Raw genomic sequence first — 24,510 nt, 5'->3', positions numbered from 1 at the left:
TTTTGAAATCCATAGGTAAACCAAATATAAGGCTCACTTTGAAAAACTTTATTCTCCTACCTTACAAAATATCAAATCAAATTCATTAAAAAAAATATGATTCAAACAGGATTCAAAATCATAAAACATACAGATTCTCTGACCATGGACACCCAAAACAGAGAACAAGCAAGATTAACAGGGAAAAGGAGGCGGAAAAGAAGGCAGAAAGAGATGTGGACTCGAACAAGGAGGGAAATTAAGTTGAGAAGAGGAAGAAAGAAGGATCAAGTTCTTCCCCTAACTAAGGGTGTAGCCAGCTAGCGTTCTTCTGCCCATTCTTACCTGCATGTCCTGTTCCTCTTTGTCTAATGAATTAACACGCTCTTGAAGTATGTTCTCCTGTTTTTCAAAATTCTTGAGGAGAAGTATTTCCTGAAATAACGTGACATGGTGCAGGTCAGATAATTTCATCTGAGTATCTAGTTTCAGTTTCTGATGTCTCAGGAGACGGAGTTCTGCATCAAAAGTGACAATCAGTTCTTTGATCTGAGGTGGAAAAAGATTTGAGAATGTTAGAAGTTAAAAAGATGTAACTGCATTTTTTAAAATGATCCAACAACACTAATTTGTTTGGGTAAAAGACTTTTCTTATTACGCCCTTATCATGGATGGAAAATTATAAGGGTGGGCAGGTGGGCACATGTGCATGTATGGAGTCACTGCAATCAATTCATCAATGGTATTACATGTACATAAATTAATTTATTAAGTGGTAGGAATTCTGCAACTGCAGTCCTTCCAGCTATTTCTTCACCATTGATTAAGCCATTGATCAGGAATGTCCTTCTTGCTGGTTTAAACTGGAGACTATGAGCTCTTTGTGGGTAGTGTTTATATCTGTCTCCACCCTCCCCATAGTATCTCTACATTGCCCTTCATACAGTAAGCACTAAAAACATTTTCCTCATCCTATTTTGAAAATTTTCAAACCTATAGAATAGTAAATGTTTTTAATAGATAAATATAATCATGGAGCCACAAGAAACACATTCAATCTTCTTAGTTTATTTACAGATGAAGAAATTGAGACTAAAAGTGATCTCCCTGAGATTACAACTAATTTGTTACAGAACTAAGATGAGAAGCTAAATATCCCAAGTCCTGGTCTAGACTTTATTCCACTGTCATCCCGAATAATTTTAAATCCTCAGTTTTGCTCTGATTTTGATATAGCTTCTCCTTCACTTCATCCCAAAGGAGATGAAGATCTCAAGGAGAGCCCCCAAGGGCTGATTCTCCCAAGGGAACTAGTACAACAAGAAAAAGACAAATCACTCCATGTTTTTCATTAGGCTGTACATGATGGGGAGCCTCAATGAGCAAATGCATATGATGAGTGAGGGCTCAGCCTGGGACTGAGAAAGAGGATGATATCTGTGGGTATGGGATAGCGAAATTGCTGGAGAATTTCGGAGATCAAAAAAACCCCAACAAGCCAAGGAGACGAAAAATTAAACCTTTAATTATGAATGACTGTAGACTAAGTGGGTTCTCCCTTAATGCTTGTTCAACAAATTTGAATTATTTTTAAATTTCGTAGGAGGCAGGACTGTATTTTTTTTAGTGGAACATCATTCTGAAACTTTACCACATAGGTATCCAAGTTTGTAAGTGTTACACTTGTTTTATTCTCACTACCCTTCATAGCCTGTTAGCTTTATGAGGATAGAGAACCTGTCTGACTTGAGAATTGTTCCATCCCTAATTCCTAGCTAGCACTGTCCCTGTGCAATAAATATTTGTTAAATTAATAAAATAAATGAATTAGGTAAAATTAAATCAAAACTTTTTTACTATCTACTATATGTCTGGCATTGTCCCAGATACTGCAGGGGAATCTTGTGGCCCTTCCCTCAAGAATTGTATAATCTAATGAAACAGAGACTAAAAAAAAAAAAAAAAGAAAGAAAGAAATAGAAAAGATCAATGAAACTAAAAGCTGGTTCCTTGAAAATATAAACAAAATTGATAAAACTTTAGCCAGACTCATCAAGAAAAAAAGGGAGAGGACCCAAATCAATAAAATCAGGAATGAAAAAGAAGTTAAACCACAGAAATACAAAAGATCATAGGAGACTACTGCGAATAACTATGCAAATAAAATGGACAACCTAGAAGAAATGGACAAATTCTTAGAAAAGTACAGTCTCCCAAGACTGGACCAGGAAGAAATAGAAAATATGAACAGACCAATTACCAGTAATGAAATTGAATTAGTAATTAAAAACTCCCAACAAACAAAAGTCCAGGATGGATGGCTTCACAGGTGAATTCTACCAAACATTTAGAGAAGAGTTAATATCTATTCTTCTCAAACTATTTCAAAAAACTGCAGAGAAAAGAACACTTCTGAACTCATTCTATGAGGCCACCATTACCCTGATACCAAAACCAGACAAAGATATCACACAAACAAGAACATTACAGGCCAATATCACTGATGAACATAGATGGAAAAATCCTCAACAAAATACTAGCAAATGAATCCAACAGTATATTTAAAGGGCCATAAACTAATCAAGTGGGATTTATTCCAAGGATGCAAGGATAATGCAATATTCATAAATCAATCAATGTGATAACACCACATTAACTGAAGGATAAAACCATATGATCATCTCAATTGATGCAGAAAAAGCTTTTGACAAAATTCAACATTCATCTATGATAAAAACTCTCCAGAAAGTGGGCATAGAGGGAACATATCTCAACATAATAAAGGCCATACATGACAAACCCACAGCTAATATCATACTCAATGGTGAAAAGCTAAAAGCATTTCCTCTAAGATGAAGGACAAGGATGCCCACTCTTAACCACTTTTATTCAACATAGTTTTGGAAGTCCTAGCCACAGCCATCAGAGAAGAAGAAGAAATAAAAGGAATCCAAATTGGAAAGAAAGAAGTAAAACTGTCACTGTTTGCAGATGACATGATACTATACATAGAAAATCCTAGAAATGCTACCAGAAAACCCCTAGAGCTCATCAATGGATTTGGTAAATTTGAAGAATACAAAATTACTATACAGAAATCAGTTGCATTTCTATACACTAACAATGAACTATCAGAAAGTTAAATTAAGGAAACAATCCCACTTACCATGGCATCAGAAAGAACAAAATACCTAGAAATAAACCTGCCTAAGGAGGTAAAAGACCAGTACTTGGAAAACTAAGAAACTGATGAAAGAAATGGAAGACGACCAAAACAGATTGGAAAGATATACCACGTTCTTGAATTGGAAGAATCAGTATTTTTTAAATGACCATAATACTCAAGGCAATCTACAGATTCAATGCAATTCCTATCAAAATACCAATGGCATTTTTCACAGAACTAGAATAAATAACTTTAAAATTTGTATGAAAACACAAAAGACCCCGAATAGCCAAAACAATCTTGAGAAAGAAAGGAGCTGGAAGAATCATGTTCCCTGACTTCAGACTATACTACAAAGCTACAATAATCAAAACAGTATGATACTGGCACAAAAACAGACACATAGATCATTAGAACAGAATAGAGAGCCCAGAAATAAACCTATACACTTATGGTCAATTAATCTATGACAAAGAAGGCAAGAATATGCCATGGAGAAAAGATATCCCTGTCAATAAATGGTGCTGGGGAAACTGGACAGCTATATGTGAAGAACGAAAGCAGAACATTCTCTAACAACATATACAAAAATAAACTCAAAATGAATCAAAGCTCTAAATGTTAGCTGGAAACTATAAAACTCCCAGAAGAAAACAGGCAGAACACTCTTTGACATAAATCGTAGCAATATTTTTTTTTAATCTGTCTTCTAAAGCAAAGGAAACAAAAGCAAAAATAGGGAAATGAGACCTAATTAAACTTGAAAGCTTTCACACAGCAAAGGAAACCATAAACAAAATGAAAAGACAGCCTACTGAGTGGGAGGAAATATTTGCCAATAATATGACCCATAAGGGGTTAATATCTGAAATATATAAACAGCTCAGACAACTCAACATCAAAAAAAAACAACCTGATTGAAAAATGCGTAGAAGACCTGTATAGACATTTTTCCAAAGAAAACATACTGATGGCCAAAAGGCACATGAAAAGATGCTTAACATCACTAATCATCAGGGAACTATAAATTAAAACCACAATGAGGTATCACTCACACCTGTCAGAATGGTTATCATCAAAAAGAACACAAATAACAAATGCGAGCAAAAACATGAAGAAAAGGGAGCCCTTGTTCACTGCTGGTGGGAATATAAATTGGTACAGCCACTGTGGAAAACAGTATGGAGGTTTTTCAAAAAACTAAAAATAGAACTACTTTATGACCCAGCAATTCCTACTCCTGGGTATATATCCAAAATAAACAAAAACTCTAATTTGAAAAGATACATGCACCCCAATGTTCATCATAGCATTATCTACAATTGCCAAGATATGGAAGCAACCTAAGAGTCCATTGACAGATGAATGGATGAAGATGTGGTATGTGTATATGCAATGGAATACTCTTCAGCCATAAAAAAAGAATGAAATTTTGCTATTTGCAACAACACGAATGGATCTGGGGGTTATTATGGTTAGTGAAATAAGTCAGCCAGTTAAAGACAAATACTATATGTTAGCACTTATGTATGGATTCTATAAAAGAAATCTAGTGAATGTAACAAAAAAGAAACAGACATTTACAGAGAACAAACTAGTGGTCACCAATGGGGAGAATGAAGGAGGAAAGGGCATTATAGAGATAGGAGATTAAGAGGTACAAATTATTAGGTATAAAATAAGCTACAAGGATGTATTGTACAACACAGGGAATACAGCCCATATTTTATAGTAACTACAAATGGAGTATATAACCTTTAAAAATTGTGAATCACTATATTGTACACCTGTAACATATAATATTGTACTTCAACTAGATTTCAATTAAAAGAACTGTAAAATCTAATCTGTAAGACAAAACAGCAAGAAAAATATGTGTAAAACATGAGGTGCTTATTATAAGTGCAAATGGAATTTAGAAAAAAGGAGAGTATGTGATGTGGGCAGAAGATTCTGGAGAGGGTTTTGAATGATGACAACTTTGGAAGGAGGTCATTGCAAGTAGAAAGAAATAGCAAAGGAGAAAGTACAGCTATACACTCAGAATGGGGGTGAGTGGGGAGAAACAGGAAGAATGAGAAAACAGGGCTGGATGAAGTGTTGATAACAGGTGAAGAATAAGATTGGGAAGCAATAGGGCTGCCTTCAGAGTGGAGCTCGAAAGACACATTGACGAAGGAGACTCTGTACGACCGGCAGGAGGGAGCACTCCACCCAGGAGAGATCCTTTTCCTTCCATATTCACAGCACCTCCCGCACACAACTGGCCCCAGCGTGGTCCTGATTTTCCTAGAAGTAAAAATTTTTGCTATTCTAGCTCCAGAACAATTCCGAAACTAGTCATTACCAAGAACACTCCCACGAATAGAGCAAAGCACACATTAGAGAAAGAGCAGGGTGTAAAAAGCAGAGAGTGCCCCGTTGTCACTGCAAGTTTCTTAATTGTGTTTTATCCATCTTCTGGATAAGGCTGCTCCATCACTTTCCCTTTACCATGATCTCAGTTAGATACCAATGAACATGGATTTGCCCTTAATTCTTAGCTTTCCAAAAAGAAAAAAAAAAGTTAAAAAGTTCCAAAGTCCTGGGCAGAGCACAGTGATTTTCAGAAGACTAGGGATGGGGAGGCAGTGCAGCTATCAGTGAGTTGTGGGCTGGTCAGGGTTCAGGGGAAGGTTAATATAGAGACATTAAAACTAAACAAGAAACTAGATCTAGTTCATCCCTGCTCTTCTCTCTTTCAGCTTTAAGTAAGCAGTCTCCTCGCTTACCCTGTTGATCAAATACTGCTGCATGTACAAGTGTTTAATCTCATCCCTCCTCATAATCTCCAGCTCCACTTCGGTTGGATCTGCTTTTTCAAATTCCATGAACTTTGGAATATCTAGACTGAATGTTGATACTTTTAACAATCTAGACGAGGAATCACGTGTCGTCAAATCCCCGTCCTTTCCAGAAGAGAGTTTGAGGAATCCTCCAGCTGAGCCTGCAGACCCTGCCTGTTCCCCCTGCGGGGACTTTTCATCCTGATTTTCCATCAGCTGTTGCTTAAAAGCTAGGAGGGTTTTCTCGTCATACTGAAATCTCTTCTCTGGAACTTCTTCCGGGTGTATCTCAGGGATTTGGGGAATCGGGACGTGCTTGGATATGTGAAGAGTCGACTGAATATTCTTCAGTTCTTGCACCAGGCACTGTATTTCCTCGATGACAGCCACCTTCAGATCTCGGAGAGAGACGATGCACTTGTTCATGTGCATTTTCTTTGAATAGGCCTGATAAAAAGAATGGGAAAGAAGCAAAATGACACTCCACTCACAAATGCTTTGCTTTGCTTTTGTCCCTTGACTGGTATACCTAGCAAAAAATTTAAGATAAAAATGTACCTGATCATTCTTGTGCAGTACACTGTTATTTCCTCTGGTTTTTAGGCTTTCCCCCATTTAGTATCTTGGAAAGGGGGAGACAGCCTGGATGTGACCCCTGATGTCCCTCAGCTGGCTTGGAGGGCTGAGCTCCCCTGTCCTCCTCCCACCAGTCAATGGAAGCCCTCCCTGAGCTTTGTACTCAGCCAGATCCAGGGGAGGCGCGGGGGGGGGGTGGAGGGAAGGTCACTCATTGGTCAGAACACACAAGTAACCACCTTTCCTTGATGGAAACTCAAATCCCATTGGCATAGACTCACTTAGGGTTGCCTGCTTACCCACCTAGCCAGACTACGGTTTAGCCTGTTTTCATTCTGTATTTTGGCCACATTATTTCTGTTACTCCTTGTGCAGGCAAGGTCATGATCCTGAATTTCGATATCATGTCACACCAAGAGATTCCAGTACTCTCCCTCGGTTCCTTCTCCATTTATCTAAGCCAAGCTATGTCGCTGCCTCCAGCCACAAATGCCGTACAGGCCACTGCTCCCTCACTGCCAGCTCTCTCCCCAGTCTGTGTTTCCTAAGTGCCCTTTCCAGAGCCTATAGGCACATGCAGCCCTACTCTTGTGTGCCGTTAGGCACCTAGGTAGTCTAAAGGCTATTAAGAGTAACTTTGTGTAAATATACAGGTTAAGGAAAATAAAAGATCAAAAGGCACTTCTTCAAGTAGTCTTGCAAAACTTGCCTGCATATTTACTACCTCCTGTAACAAAATAGAGGGGATGTTTCACGTACTTAAGAACACATCTTTAAATCCTTAAGATTTAAACTCAAAAGCCAGCTCCTGGGTGAGTGGAGGACCGCTTCTGAAAGTACCTGGAGGACTGAGAAGTGAGCTTAGAAGAATAAACCCAAACCAGCCTCATGGCTGTAAGGCCTACCTCTTTGAGGAGCCCTATTTACACATCAAGCCTCTCTCTCTAGTTTTCTAAATACCACACACACCTAAACACTGACCACAGGAAGGGGATGTATAATATACTGTTTCTAAAATGCCTGATACTTTTCAATGATTTTGAATTTAACCATGATAATAATGACTGTTTACTGACTTTGACCATTACATTAACCCTGTCAAGTAGACTAGACATGTCTTGTCTAATTGTTGTTCCTTGGTATTAATATCTTTTTGACAGGCAATATAACTGAGGCTTAGGGAGATTTACATGACTAGCAAAGTTCACGTAACTACTGAGTGGCAGAGATGGAACAAAACTCTGGTCTTCCGACTTGTAGAGTGTGCTCTACATTGATTTATGTTGTTCTTTTAATAGATTCCAGTATCATACATTTCAAGACATCACACCTGTTCATCACCTCTAGCTGGATCATGAAATTTTGGGTTGGATGATTGGCAAATTGTGGTCAAAAGAATATTTCTCTATGACAATGGATGAAACAAGCATTGCCTTAGACAAACACCTAGAAGAACAACCCAAATGGTCACTAATAACATGTTCAAAATGTCCATTTGATCAGAAAGGTGTAGTTATGAGTTATGAAAATTTACTTGTGGCTATGAATTGTCATACTAGGATCTCTGGAGTACTGGCACATACAGCATCTTTGGTAAAATAGAAGAAGACACTCCTTCCTCAAGACACTTTTCTTCAATTTTTTTCAGAAAATTATAAAATACCCAAACATACTATGATCTGGCACTCTTTCCAATGTGATGCCCTGAGATGTGCAACTTGCACACGTTCTAGGTGACCAAAATTCTTCTCAAGGGGTGGGGAGGTTATAGCTGAGTGGTACAGTGCTTGTTTAGTATGCACGAGGTCCTGGGTTCAATCCCTAGTACCTCCACTAAGAAATAAGTAAAATAAATAAACCAAATTACTCCCCTCCCCTAAAAAACCCCAACTTCTCCTCAAAATGGTAGCTCAGATGCCTTCTGAGCCTCTAAGTATGAAAAGTCACCTGTCAATTCAAATTAAGGAATGACTATGACAAGGAGAGGAAACTTCAATAAGAAAACAGGTATGAGAAATCAGGATGATTAGAAGCACTCTGGAAGACGGCAGAGACTGTCAAAAAGGAATATATTAATTGTTTAGTACTGAGTCACCTACAGAAGTTTGGAAGTCCTTCAAACAAACGCTACACACAGTGGCCTCTTCTCCTAAGTCTTTGGTGGTCCACAGCAGCTAAAAACAATACCCAATAAGGATGTGTTTGAATTTCAGAAGTTCAAAGTCCATAAAACAGAATGCCTTCACCCATGAAACTGGTATTAAACCGAGTAATTAATTTGAAGGCTGGTTCTGCCATATTAACTAAATAATCATGGATAAATCTCTTTCCTCAGGACTCAGTTTCCTCAATTGTAAAAAGGGGCATTATTCTAGATAATCAGGAAGGCTTTTTCCAACTCTAAATTTCTATGACTATAATCTCTTATGGACCAGAGAGCAAAATGGGTGGTTTTAGCATAATTCAACAAAAACCCCAGGCTGTCTCTCACTGTCATGAAAGCTATGGGTAAGCACCACAGAGTCAAGGTATCCCAGGTCCTCTTCCTTCTTGGCAGCATTTATTCTCATGTGTTCAGGTATCTTATAGTCTGGGGCCGTCTTCAGGTTGAAGTCCCCCATATACAGCTGGGCCTCTTTGATGGCTTGGACATGTTTGGGATCTTCATAGTCATCATCAGGTTTACTCTTGTACCTATCAGAAAAATAGAAAACCCAGCCATAAATATAACAATAAACTCCAATTTGTCCAGTTTACTACAGGTAATCATATTCAATCATGAAGCAAAAGCAGAATTCTGAGTCTGTGATGCTACTTTTGTCTGTAGAGCCCAAGAATTTTAAGTTAATGACTATTTTTAAAGCAACTCAAGCAAAATAGTAAGTAATTAAATAAATAAAAAACAATCACTAGATGGTGCTTAAATAATCTGAATCATTCGTAGGCTTTGGTTAACCTCTAAGTAATTTAGGTCAACATCATTATTTATTCCCTCACTAGAAATGAAGCCTTAAGTACAGATTTTTTTAAATCACTAAAAATTTAATTGTAATTTTTTTTTAACAATATAAGTGACTGTCATAAAATTTGTCCTAATATTTTCAAAAAAGTCATGTAATTCAAAATAGCATGAGTGTTTGTGTGTATATATACATACATATACATATATACACACATACACACACATATATACATATATATGTATGTATATATATGTACATATGTGTGTGTGTGTGTGTGTGTGTGTGTGTGTGTATGCCTCCCTTCTTCTCTCCCTAAATTCCACGGAAATGACAGTGTGGAGGTATTAAAGGGGACAAATCATTAGGAAAGCTGAGAATGGGACAGAAAGCCATGAGCAAACTAGTGACAGTGATACATTTCTAGAAGACAGAAAGAAACAATCATATTAATGGATAAACTAGACCAATGAAAACTCTAGTCCAGAATACCCCTCAGGAGAAGGCTATAAAAAGAACTGGATATAGTCTTCTTGGTAGAGTTCCTGGGAAGCTCCAAGCAAAGAGGGGGCAGGTATGGAGCAAGGAATGGAATGCTAGACATTATTTGGCAAAATTAATTAGAGGATTGAAAAGGAATGCCTGAACCAGTTGAGCCCTCCCAACTTCCCCATCTCCACATGTGAAAGGTATCTAGGGTATGGGTTGGCACCCCATTGCAGGGATCTTCACTGGCAGACCCCCAACCTACCTAATTCTTTAAAGTGAAGCCTGTCAGTCAACATGAGCACATAGCTTCAGTCAGCCCTTTAGGAAAAAGCAAACACACGTATAGCAGAAAAAACACATACCATCTAATGTATTAATTGACAATTGTTCATTTGTGTATAACAGCACTAAAGGAAAGATCAATATTTTTAAAGAAAGGAAAGGGATGGAGAGGAAGGAAAGGAAAGAAAGAAAAGGAAGAAAGACAGTACTTCTGCTCTGGCCATGTGAGAGAAACAATTATCCTCATGCTCCAAATACCCAGAACTGAACAAAAATATAAGAAACAACTATGTTCTGACATTGAATAATAAGCAGACCAGGACTGTAATTCCTGAGAGAAGTGAGACAAAATAAGTAGTCCTTATTATCGCCTGGTTTCTGCATAGAGGAAATTATCAGAACCTGGAGTAGGGTTGGGATTGCAAATATTAGTCAAGTGACCTCACTGAGGAGACAGAAACTGGAGTTCAGAGAGGCCAAAATGGTCAGAATTTTGTGGAAAAGACTGTAAGAGTTACACAAGGAAATATACATGGGGCTTTCTTGAGTTTCTGGTTGAATATTAGTCTGTACACTTGTAATGTGAAATACTATGAAGCTGGACAAAGAAAAACATCTGGGGAAAGTCAAACACTGGGAAGCTGTAAGACAAACAATTCTCATAGGTACACATGGCTGGGACTCACTCATCATCCCATGAGTTAAAGAGACCTTATCAAATGTAAAGGACATTTAGTAGAGTACCCCCAAAGAGTCATCCCTTCAAAGTAGGAGAAACAGAAGACTTAGAAAATATTATCAATCCCCTTGTCCTCACTGATATGTATAGAACACTATACACTAACAAGTCTTTTTTTTCTTTTTTTTTTGCTTGGGGAAGTAATTAGGTTTATTTATTTTAAGAGGAGGTACTGGGGAATGAACCCAGGACATCGGGCATGCAAAGCATACACTCTACCACTTGAGCTATACCCTTGCCCCCAGAACACTACACTCCAGAATGCAAGAATATATACTCTCTTTCAAGCATGCATTGAACTTTAACTAAAATGGACTGTATGCAGGCCTATATAATTTCCAATAAATTCAAAATAATTTAAATCACACAGACTATTTTCTGTGACCACAAAAATTAAATTAGAACTCAAACAGAGATATTTTTTAAAACCTCAAAATTTTGGAAACTAAACAGTGCACTTTAAAATAACCCACAAATCAAGGAAGAAATCACAAGGGGTATTAGAAAATATTTTGGACTATGTAATAACAAAAATATATCAAAACTAGTGGAATGCAGCTCAGTGCTTAAGGGAAATTTAAAATAAGTATTTATATTAGAAAAGAAGAAAAGTATAAAATCAAAGCTTACACCTAAACTTAAACTTTAAGAAGAAAGAAAAGAGTTAATTAAGCCCAAAAAACTAAAATGAAGGAAATGGTATAGAACAGAAATCAATGACACAGAAATCAGACAAACAAAATTTTTTTAAAAACTATAACCAAAAGGTAGTGTCTTAAAAAGAAATTAATAAAATTAATAAACCTCTTGTTGGAATGATCAAGAGAGAAGATACAAATTAATATCAAAAATAAAAGAGGACAACACAACAGATAGTACAGAAATTAAAATAAGAAGAGAATAATATCCTACCCAGCAAAAGTGTCCTTCAGAATTGAAGGAGAGATAGAGTCCTCCAGACAAACAAAAGCTGAAGGACTAGGACAGCCTTACAAGCAATGTTAAAGCACTTCTTCAAACTGAAGTAAAAGGATGCTAATTATTAACAAGAAAATATATGAGAAGTATAAATCTCACTGATAAAGACAAATATATATGTAAATCCAAAATACACCAATGTTGTAAAGGTGGTGGATAAATCACTTATAAATCTGGCATAAGCTTGAAAGATAAATGTATTAAAAATAAAAACTGTAAATGCAATAATTTGTTAACAGATACACAAAGTAAAATGATGCAAATTGTGACATCAAAAACAAAGGGGGGGAGTAAAAATGTAGTTTTATTGTGTGTTCAAAGTTAAGTTGCTAACAGCTCAAAATAGATTGTCAAAATGTATGTTTTATGTAAGTCTCATATAAACCACAAATAATCTATAATAGATACAAAAAATATAAAGAGAAGAAATTTAAGCATATCACTATAGAAAATCATCAATCACAAATGAAGAGAACAAGAAAGGAAGAAAGGAATTATAAAACAATCAGAAAACAAATAAAATGCAACAGTAAGTCTATACTAATCATTAACTACTTTCAATGTAAGTGGACTAAATTATTCAATCAAAAGACACAGAATGACTTAATAAAAATAAATAATTAAATGAATCAATGCATGAAAAGAAAGGAAGACCCAACTATATGTTGCCTACAAGAGACTCACTTCAGCTATAAGGACACACACACAGACTGAAAGTGAAAGGATGGGAAAAGATACTCTATGCAAATAGAAACCAAAGAATGCAGGGTAGCTGTACTGATATCAGACAAAATAGACTTTAAGCCTATTTTGAGACTATTTTAAGTCTGTAATAAAAGACAAAGAAGGTCATTATATAATGATAAAGGGGTCAAGCCAACAAGAGGATAACATTTGTAAATATTTATACACCCAATGTAGAAACACCTAAATATAGAAAACAAAATGAACAGACCTGAAGGGAGAAACAAGCAGCACTACAATAACAGTACTGAATTTTAATAACCCACTTGCAACAATGGATATGTCGTCCAGACAGAAAATCAGTAAGGTAACATCAGACTTAAATGACACATTAGATATTTACAGACATTCCATTCAACAGCAGCAGAATACACATTCTTCTCAAATGCATATGGAATGTTTTCCAGGAGAGGTCATATATTAGGCCACAAAACAAATCAATAAATTTAAGAACACTGAAATCATATCAAACATGCTTCCCAGCTACAGCAATATAATATTAGAAATCAATTACAAGGAGAAAACTGGAAAATTCACCATTATGTGGAGATTAAATAACATGCTACTGAACAACCAACTGAAGAAATCAAAAGAGAAATTTAAAAATATCTTGAGACAAATGAAAATAGGAAAATAACATACCACAGACTTACAGGATGCAGCAAAAGCAGTCCTAAGAGAGACGTTCACAGCAATAAATGCCTAAATCAAGAAACAAGAAAAATCTTGAACAACCTAACTTTACACCTCAAAGAACTAGGAAAAGAACACACAAATGAAGCTCAAAGTTAGTAGAAGGAAGGAAATAAAGACCAGAGCAGAACTAAATGACATACAGACTAAAAAGACAATAGAAAAGATGAAAGTAAGAGCTATTCTTTTTTTAAAGATTAAAAAAAAAAAAAAAAAAAAAGACAGACCTTTAGCTATACTCACCAAGAAAAGAACTCAAAATCAGAAATCAAAGAGGAGACTTCACAACTGATAGCACAGAAATATAAAGGATCATAAGAGACTATTAAGAACAATTTATACCAATAAATTGGACAACCTAGAAGAAATAGGTAAGTTCCTAAAAATATACAACCTACCCAGACTGAATCATGAAGAAACAGAAAGTATGAACAGACCAATTACTAGTAAGAACAGTAATCAAAAACTTCAAAACAAACAAAAGTCTAGGACAGATGGCTTCACTGGTGAATTCTATCAAAATTTAAAGAAGAATTAATACCAATCCTGCTCAAACTCCTCCAAAAAATAGAGTAAGAGAGAACACTTCCAAATTCATCAGCATCATCCTGATACCAAAACCAGACAAGGACACTACAAAAAGAGAAATTTTTAGCAAAAATTTAAAAAGGTAATACACCATGATCAAGTGAAATTTATCCTAGGAATACTGATTTAATATTTGAAATCAATCACCATGACCCACAATGTTAAAGAATAAAAGAAAACAAGCATATGATCATCTCAGTATACTTCTAAAAGTCATTTGAGAAAATTCAATACCCATCCTTGATAGAAAACACATTAAGAAAATCTTCTCCACAAACTAGGAATAAAAGGGAATTTCATCAGCCTGCTTAAGTGCTTCTAAAGGGCTGGTATCACATTGATAATAAAAGGCTGAATGTTTTCTCCTTAGACCGGGAATACAAAAAGAATGTTCACTCTCATCATTTTCATTCAACACTGTAGTGCATATCCTAGACAGCACAAGGAGTCAAGAAATAAAAGATATTGAGATTGGAATGGAAGAATCTGTCTTCACTCACATATAATCATTTTATAAACGACTGTAAAGAATCTGAAAAAAAAAAAAAGCTAGTGTACCCAGTATCATTAAAGATAAAGATAAGAAAAATTAATTGAGAAGAGTTCCACTTCTAGGAAGATGGAATAGACCTACATTTTCCTATTTTTCCTGGCAAGTAGAAAATAAACAGCCTGGACACTAGCAAACATAAGAAGATTTTGAAAGGTGAAAAGAAGACGCAGACCACAAAGAACCTTGGGACCTAAAGAGTATATGATGGTAAGTTCTCTGGGTTTTATTTTTGCCTCATATAGCCCAGACTTGGAGCTAACGAGTAACTCCGAAACACCAACAGCTTTAGACAACAAAAGCCCAACAAAATCCTGCTCTCTCTAGCTAAAGGGTCAAGAAAACAACAGAACAGCAAGAGAGAAAACTTGTAGACAATAAACTCTCTACTCCAGCCAAACACTATAGAAAAAAATGTGGCCCCACTTCCACCCATGCTAGCAAAGGCCAAGTGGGGAGTCTAAACTTCCACCATCATCAGGCTTTCACAAGGTAACACAACCCCTACAGAGTGGTTTCAGAGGAGGCGGGTCCTGGGAACCAGGACTTTCATGTGTGCAACAAGCTTCCCTACCACAGTGTCAGTGGAGATCCCAAAGGGAACCTGGACTTCGGCTCCTGCCTAGCAATAACAAGGTGATCTATGATCTACCCCTGCTGGGGTAGTGTTTAAGGAGGCCTAGTGGAGAGCGATGATTTTCACCAGCCTCCACAGTATCAGTGGAGGCCAACTGGAAAGCAAAGTTGTATTAGTGGGAGCCTAGTGGAATCTGGAACTCCAACTTCTGACCAGTAAGTAGCCCTTTCCTTCCTCAGATGTCAGCGGGAGTAGAATGGGTAACCTGGACTTCTGTACTCACAGTAAGATGTTACTCCTGCTTACCCTGCCGGAATCAGAGAACGCCAGCTAAAACAGAATGTATAAATAACATCCAGAGTCTCATAATACCCAAAATGTCCAGATTTCAATTAAAAATAATTTGAAATACCAAGAATCAGGATGACCTCAACCTCAATGAGAAAAGACAATTACCAGACACCAAATCCAAGATGAGAGAGATGTTAGAATAATCTGACAAGGATTTTAAAGCAGCCATCATAAAGTTCTCATAGCTACTCTAACAGAATGGCTAGAGGAAGTTCTCTAAACAGAAATAAAACGGTAGAAGAAGGAACCTTGAAACATCAAAAAAGGAAGAAATTAAGATGTTAAAGGTAAAAATATGGGCAAATACACTTTACTTCTACTATTGTCTAAGTTATGTTTGATGATTTAAAAAAACTAATACTGATGTGTGGTTGTAAAAGATATGTGGAGGAAATATTTATACAATTATATTATAAACAGGGGAAACAAAGAGGAGTGGGTAAAGGGACATAAAGGTAGGTGAAGTTTCTACAATTCACTCAAGCTGATAAAATGTCAACACAGTAAACTGATCAGTTGTGTATACATAATGTAATACTGAGAGCAAATACTAAGCTACACAAAGTGATACATTCAAAAACATTAAGATTAGTCATATTGAAACTCTAAAATATTCAAGTAACCACAAGAAAGCAGGAAAAAGAAAACAGAAAACTGAAAAATAGAGAACAGAAAACAAAATATAAAATAGCAGATATGAGGCCTGAACATCAATAATTACATTAAGTGTAAATGACCTGAATATACCCACTGAAGAGCTGAGATTGACAGAGTGGGTTAAAAAACATAACCCAACTATATGCTGTCAAAAACACAATAACTTCAAAGGCAGTGATATAAGTAGATTGAAATTAAAGAATGAAAAGTTATACCATCAATATTGGATGCTTTCCTCCTAAGATTAGGAACAAGTTGTGGATGCCAGCTCTCCCTATTCTATTTCAACACCACAGTACTGGGAGTCCTAGCTAGTGCAAAAGGAAAAGAAAAGGGAATTCGAGGCAAACAGATTGGGTAAGAAGAAATAAAACTGTCTCTATTTACAGATTACATGATTGTCTACACAAAATCTCAAGGAATCTATCAAAATAATCTCAGAACTAATATGACAGTTCAGCAAGGTCACAAAACAGCAAATAAACATATAAAATACAATTTTATTTCTATGCCAGCATTGAACATGAACTTAAATACCAAAATTAAAAAACAATACATTTATGCTTGCCCCTAAAAGTGAAATATTTGTGTGTGATCTAACAAAATAGGTATAGGGCTTTTATATTGAAAAAAACAAAACACTGATGAAAGAAATCAAAGGAAATATAAATAAATGTAGAGTTATACTGTGTCCATGGATTAGAAGACAACATAATAAATTTGTTAATTCTCCCCAAACTAACACATACATTTAACAGAACTTCTATCAGAATTTCAGCAAGTTTTTTTTTTTTTTTGGTAAATATATGATTTAACTGGAAAGGCAAAATAACTAGAATGGCTAAAACTATTTTGAAAAAGAAGAATGAGAGGAATCAATTTATCCAAGTTCAAGACTTATTACATAGCTACAGTAATCGAGAAGGATGGTATTGGCCAAGGAATCGACACATAGATTAATGGAACAAAAAGTAAACCTGGAAATAGACCCACACAAATATGCCTAAATAGTTTTTGACAAAGGTCCAAAAGCAATTCAACGGAGGAAAGAGAGCCTTTTCAACAAATGATGCTAGAGCAATTAGACTTCTGTAGAGGAAAAAAAAAAAAAACAACTAAATCTAAATCCCACATCTTATACAAAAGAACAGCAAAACAGGCCACAGACTTAAATGTAAAATGTAAAACTATAAAACCTTTAGGAAAAAAATAGGAGAAAATCTTTGGAATCTAGGGCTAGGCAGAATTCTTAGAACTGAAACCAAAACTAAGACTTATAGAAAGAAAAAAAATCAATAAATTGTCTTCAACATAATTAAAAACATTTGCTCCAAAAAAGATCTCGTTAAGGGAATAAAAACATACAAGCTATAGACTGCGAGGAAATATTTGCAAACAATATATTCAACACAGTACTAATATCTAAAATAATAAAGAACTCTCAAAAGTCAACAGCACTAAAGTAAACAATGAATGTGGGCAAAAGACAGAAAGAGATATTTAACCAAAGTTATATAAGGGGAAAATAAACAAATGAAAAGATACGCTTGTTAAATGAAAGTACTGACCTAAAGGTGAAGGCCCAAACTGTAAGATGTTAGAAGAACATACAGGAGTAATAGCTTCTTAATGCTGGGAGAGAAAAGAATTTCCTAATCCTTAAAAATCATCTGAGTTTATTAGTAAAATGAAATTCCTAGACTCAAAACTCAAAGGGTCATTGAAGTCCCACCACAGAATCACCACCCTGAAAAGATCCACCTAGCCCGTCTTTAACATCTCTATTTCTTTTAGTTCATTATTTAAATTACAATGTCAATAAATATAAAGATTTTAAAAGATACCATGAGACTCTTTAAAACAAAAGACTAGGTTTAAAAAAAAGAAACTTACAGTTCTTCCCATTCCTTTTTTCTCTGCTGAATCTTCAGTTGGGCCCTTTCAGCTTTTAGTATAAGTTTCCTCGTTTTCTCAATTTGATTTTCCACCATAATTTCACTTAGGGTTTTAGGCCGAAATTTCTTCCCTTTTTCTATAATTGACTCTTCTGGCACACTAGTACTCCCACCTGTACAGAAAGTCAACATTTGTTTTCAATCTTTTTGAAACATCAAAATAAAGCTCTCAAATATTGTTTTTAACCTGCCACATTTTAAAAATCTAAGAATACAATGAATCTATAAGTCACAGTATATATTAAGCAACTACTATGAATTAAATCCCATGATACATATTTTAGAATACCAAAACAAAGATATCTAAATTTTTTCTCCTCAGGACCTTATTAAAAAGTTCGCAAGATGAGATATATATTAAACAATTAGAGAACAAAGTAATGAATTAATGGACCACTGACAGATATTAGGAAGCTGGGAAAGAGTGTGACATGAAGGTGGGGGAAGAGAAAAGCAAGTGAGTCTTATTTGACATGTGTAATTTGAGGTGACATATACCAACTGTACTGTTCTGTGGCCAATTAAAAAACTGGTAAGAAACACACAAATCTAGAACTTAAAAATTATTGGCTTTATCACAGAAACATGAAAAGATGCTCAACATCACGAGTCAACAGAAAAATGCAAATCAAAACCACAATGAGCTATCACTTCACCTCCGTCAGAGCAGCTGCTATCAAAAAGATGACATGTATTAGTGAGGATGTGGAGAAAAGGGAACCTTTGTGCACTGTTTGTAGAAATGTAAACTGGTACAGCTACTACAGAAAACAGTATGGAGGTTCCTCAAAAAATGAAAAACAGAACTACCACATGATCCAGGAATTCCACTTCTGGGTATTTTTAAAACCAAAGGAAAAAACCTCACTAATTCAAAAAGATACATGTACCCCTATGTTCACTGCAGCATTATTTACAATAGCCAAGATATGGAAGCAACCTAAGTGTCCATCAATAAACGAATGGATAAAGAAGATGTAGTATATAGACATATGTCTATACACACACAGACACACACACAATAGAATGTTACTCCACCATAAAAAAGAAGGAAAGCTTGCCATTTCTGACAACATGGATGCATCTAGAGTATTATGGTAAGATGAAATAAGTCAGACAGAGAAAGACAAATGGCGTATGATTTCACTTATGTATGGAATCTAAAAAACAAAACAAATGAACAAACATAACAAAACAGAAACAGACTCATAGGTACAGAGGACAAACAGATGGCTGCCAAAGGGGAAGCGGTTGGAGAGATGAAAAAGGTGAGGGAGATTAAGAGGTACAAACTGCCAGTTACAAAATAAAGGATTCAGAGGGATGAAATGTACAGCATGGGGAACAGTCAGTAGTGTTGTAATAATTCTGTATGGTGACAAATGATAACTAGACTTGTGATGATCATTTTGTAATGTATAGAAATATCAAATCACTATGTTGTGTATCTGGAACTAACAGTGCTGTAGGTGAATTATACATCAATAAAAATTAATTAATTAAAATAAAATAATTGGCTTTATCAATTAATAAGTATCTACTGGGAGAATTATTCTTTTTTTATGTTCAAGCTACTAGAACATATAGATATACTTTAGATATACATAAAAAATTAAATAATATAGATGATTATATAGTTATAAGCCACCATTTCCATTTATATTTCAACTATATGGTTCCACAGATAAGAAAGAATTTAATACGGCCTGGGTGGCCACAGAAAGGCTTTATAATAAAAGTGTAATTCGATCTGGATCCCCAAGAACTGGTAGAATTCCGAGAGGAGAGGAGTGAATTGGTCACAGTTAGGAACATGGGTGTGGAAGTTTCAGGCATAATCAGGAAGCAGCAAGCAGGGCTGTAGGCTAACGCGCAGGTTGAGCAATATGAGAATGCACTATTGGAAACAGAAGACAGATACACTGTGGACAGATTAAATATGGGGATAATGGTTTCAGAATTTATCCTAGAGGCAGAAAGGAACCATTAAAGGTTTCTCAATCAAGAGAATGAACCAGTGTTAATGTCAGTCCTGCATCATGGGCACTAGCCTGGGTCTGGGAAGGCTGCAGTGCCCTTTATCCTTGACTGGGCTCTCCAAGCCACTCCCAGAATTCTTTTGTCTTCCTCCTACTCATCCGCAGTCACCCTGTGGGCAGTTACAAGAGGCAGGCTGCAGAGATTAGAGGTACTACTTTCACATCTGTATCCTCAGCTCATCATTCTGTTTAAAGCATACACTCTTAGAAAATAGAGTGGAATCCATGTGGTGTTCTAGCCCTGCACTTTAGGGTGAGGCCCAGGAATCTGGGAACAAACACTGCCTAGAAAAACAAGCATCCGCGGAAATCCTAGATTTTGTAAAGCTGGATGTGGGAAGTCAGTCAGCAGCATCGGGTCTTCTTAGCCACTCAGTCACGTGCCCGGGATTCAAAGGTTCTGCTCACAAAAAGATAATTCAGTTTTGAAATCTGACTAAATATGGATTCAAAAGCTTTCTTGTCATTTAGCTTACCGGTATCTTTCTGGCTTTCCTTTCTTCCAGTTCCCTCTTTTTCAAACCTCTCGAATTTGCTTGGTCTTCTCTCTGACTGACTTGCCCGTTTGGATTTGGTGTATTTAGAGGGTTTCACAAGCCTATAGGAGGATATCTTGTGATCACTTTGTATGGCATGAACCACAATAGTATCACTTTCCAATGAATCACGAAATCTGGGGGGAAAAAAGTATCTGAAATAGTCACCACTTTAATCATTCTGCATGATTATGAAGTAATAAAATAAGACCACAATATACTATGCTGATAAATAATACCATTATATCATGCTGGATCCAAAATTTAACCATGCATATACCAATAAGGATGTGGCGGAAGTTAAATAGGACTTGGTTAAAGAGCAAGTAGAATTTTCTTTCTAATGAAAATACTGAACATCTCATTATTAACAGTATAATACCGTTATTTTGCTAATATGTAGAAGAGTCAAAATTTTTCAGGCAGACTGCAGTTTGATGGTAAATGGATCATATCAAACTCTGAGGAAATGTAATTCATCTTCCTATTATCTCATATATTTTACACATTTATAATATAATGTATATCTCATATTAGTATATGATAGATAATAGCTGGGGAGATTATATATCCATATATCATGTATCTCATATTATCATATTTGTCTCTGTAAAAACCATTAAGCTCAGGAACCCATACTACTTTCCAGTTCGTCTTTCTCTTATGGCCCATAGAGATTTATCTTTTCAAAGTTCTTCATCAATTAAATTGTTGCTATCTTTTGGCACTGGTTCACAATTATTTCCTCATTTTTTAATTTTAGAATTTAATTTATTTATGTAGATAGCAATTATTCCTTTAAAATGCCTGTTATATCTAAATTGATCTATAGACTCAATGTAATTCTAGTTAAAATCTTAACAGGATTTGTTGTGAAAATTGACAAATTGATCCTATGCAAAGGACCTAAGCAATATTGAAGATGAAGAACAAAGCCAGGGGATTTACATTTCAGATGACAAGAATATTCAAGGTAGTGTGACACTAGCACAAAAATAGATAGGCCACTGGAATAGAATGAAGGGTTCAGAAACAGACCTACATATATGTGTATGTGGTTACCTGATTTTTGACAAACGCATCACTACAATCCAGTGAGGAAAGGATGGTATTTTCAGCGAATGATAGTAGGTCAACTGATTAACCTTATAGAAACAAAGGACACGATCTCTATCTTATGCCACCCACAAAAGTTATCCAAGATAGATAATGGCAAAACAATAGAGCTTCTAGAATAAAATGTAGGTGAATTATTTCATAAACTGGGAATAGGCCAAGATTCCTCAACTACAACTTAAGAGTATTAACCATAAAAGTTAGTGAAAATATTAATAAACTGAAAAGAAAAACATTGACAAATTGAACTTGATTAAAATTTAAAACTTCTGTTCAAAAAGACACTATAATGGGAATGAAAAGGCAAGCCACAGAGTAGAGCAAGCTATTTTACATGCATGCACCCACAGATATGTCATATACATATGCATCATGCATATGACAAAAGACTCATCCAGAATTTATAACTCCTAGAACCCAATTTTTTTAATGAAAAAAAAGACTTGAACACCTAACAAAAGAGAATAGACAAATAAACATTAAGTGTTAGGAAAAGGGACTGGAAGTCACCCACCAGGGAGATGTCAATTGAAATCATACCCAGACACTACTACAGAATAGCTGAAGTTTCAAGAGCTGACAATGCCAAGTGATGGCAAGCATGAGTGTTATATTTTCAGTTGTGTCCCCCCACAGAAGATATGCTGAAGTCTTAACCCTCCCCGCAGACCTCAGAATATGACCTTATCTGGAAATAAGGTCTTGACAGAGATAATCAAGTTAAAAATGAGATCATTAAGGTGGGCCCTAATCCAACATGATTGGTATCCTTATAAAAAGAGGGAATTTGGACATGCACAAGAGGAAGATTATATGAGGAGACACAGGGAGAACACCCCGTGAAGACAGAAGATTTGGAGTGACGTATCTACAAGCCAAGATACACCAAAGATCCCGGGCAAAACCACCAGAAGCTCAGAGAAAGGCATAGAATGAATTCTCCCTCCTAGCTCTTAGAAGAAACCAATTTAGCCAGAACTTTGATTCTGGACTTCCAGCCTCCAGAATTATCAGACAATGAATGTCTATTATTGTAAGCCAGCTGGTCTGTGGGTATTTTGTACTAGGAAATGAATCCAATGGGAATCAGTTGGAACTCTCATACACTGATAATCAGAGTATCAATTGGTTGAGCCATTTTGGAAAACTCTTTGTCAGTGTCTAATAAAACTAAACATGTATAGAGCCAATGACCCGGCAGTTCCACTCCTGCTTATAAAGCAAACAGAAATAAGTGCTTACATCCACCTAAAAACATGCACAAGAATTTTCATACTGGGATTCTTCATGGTAGCCAAAAAATAGAAACAAATCAAATATCCATCAGCAGTTAAATGGATTAATAAATTGTGGTTTAAAAAAAATCATTTAATAGAATATTACAAAGCAATGAAAAACTATGAACTACTGCTACCTGCATTAACATGGATAATCTTAGGCATGATACTAAGTAAAGAAGCCAGATACAAAAGAGCTCATACTGCAGCATTCCATTTATATGAAGTTTACAGAGAACACTAACCTATGGTGGTAAACATTCATCTTTGGAGAGTAAATATTTACTCAGAGAAACCCATGAGGGAACTTTCTAGTTGCTATAAATGTTCTTAATTTAGGTAGTGGGTATATGTGTTTATGCATCTGTAAAAAATGTTATCAAGGTATTCAATTAAGATTTATGCATTTTACTATATGTAAAGTATATCTCAAAAAGGCAAAAAGGAAAAGCAATTTCCTCTGGGAAGTCATGTTGATGGATGACAGGGATTGGACAAAAAATTGTTGTCTTTCATTACAAGTTCTTTGGTTCTATTTTATTTTTGGTTTTTTAATATGTACATGCTCGTGTGTTAACTAGATATAAAGTAATTAATTAGTCAGAAACAGAAGTAAATATGCATGCCACCATTTGGTTTGTAGAAAAAAAAAAATTAAACCAGGGGGGTGTGAGCTCAGGAAGTTATCACCAGCAATGACAAGAGGATTCCTGGGGAGTTTAGGAAGTAGAAGGTACTTCCAGAGACCTCTCATCTGACCACTTCAATTAAGCCACTGTAAACTACTTCATTCAACTATATACTCTCAAAGCCAAAAAGAGACAGAAAAATACCATATGACATCACTCATACGTGGAATCTGAAAAAAAAAAAAAAGAAAGAAAGAAAGGACACTATGAACTTATCTACAAAACAGAAACAGACTTGTAGACAGTAAACAATCTTATGGTTACCAGGGAAAGGAGGTGGGAGGGGATAAATCTGGGAGTTTACAAATGTTAGCCACTATATATAAAAATAGACTTTACAAAAGTTTTCTTTGTATAGCACAGGGAACTATGCTCAATATCTTTTAATAACCTTTAATGGAAAAAAAAATCATGAAAACGAACAAATGTATATATATGCATGACTGGGACGTTGTGCTGTACACCAGAGATTGACGCATTGTAATTGACTGTTCTTGAATTTAAAAAAAAACAACTATATGCTCTCAAATATCTTAACTAGTAGGACATATGGATCCTACCTATTCTGTAGCTTCATTAGGCCAAGGTGATGTTTCTCTTTTTCCCAAGCTAATTCCTTCTCCACTTGATGAATTTTATTAGCAGTTTTTCTGTCAATCTCAGCACGAATTTTGGAATCTAGATCAAAATCCTGCAGATAAGTGGATTTGTTCATCAAAATGGGTACTTACAGCAATGTACCTT

At 35.7% G+C, this 24,510-nt stretch overlaps 1 protein-coding gene across 5 annotated transcripts in view; it reads right to left on the bottom strand.

Moving 5' to 3' along the window:
- The window catches only part of CFAP44 (cilia and flagella associated protein 44), a 105,275-nt gene that overhangs the window by 18,625 nt on the left and 62,140 nt on the right, over nt 1-24,510 (bottom strand). For 4 of the 5 annotated variants that reach the window (XM_064495258.1, XM_064495251.1, XM_064495242.1 and 1 more), the window contains 6 exons: nt 24,327-24,457; nt 20,625-20,821; nt 18,048-18,222; nt 9,063-9,240; nt 5,917-6,417; nt 325-528 (listed from right to left, as the gene is read on the bottom strand). In XM_064495258.1, the coding sequence (XP_064351328.1) occupies nt 325-528; nt 5,917-6,417; nt 9,063-9,240; nt 18,048-18,222; nt 20,625-20,821; nt 24,327-24,457 (1,386 nt within the window). The remainder of the gene's footprint in view (nt 1-324; nt 529-5,916; nt 6,418-9,062; nt 9,241-18,047; nt 18,223-20,624; nt 20,822-24,326; nt 24,458-24,510) is intronic. The other variant, XM_064495246.1, reaches the window with a different exon arrangement.

Source organism: Camelus dromedarius, chromosome 2, assembly GCF_036321535.1.
Source record: "Camelus dromedarius isolate mCamDro1 chromosome 2, mCamDro1.pat, whole genome shotgun sequence".
Lineage (NCBI taxonomy): Eukaryota > Metazoa > Chordata > Mammalia > Artiodactyla > Camelidae > Camelus > Camelus dromedarius.
This window is presented reverse-complemented; position numbering and strand designations above follow the sequence as displayed.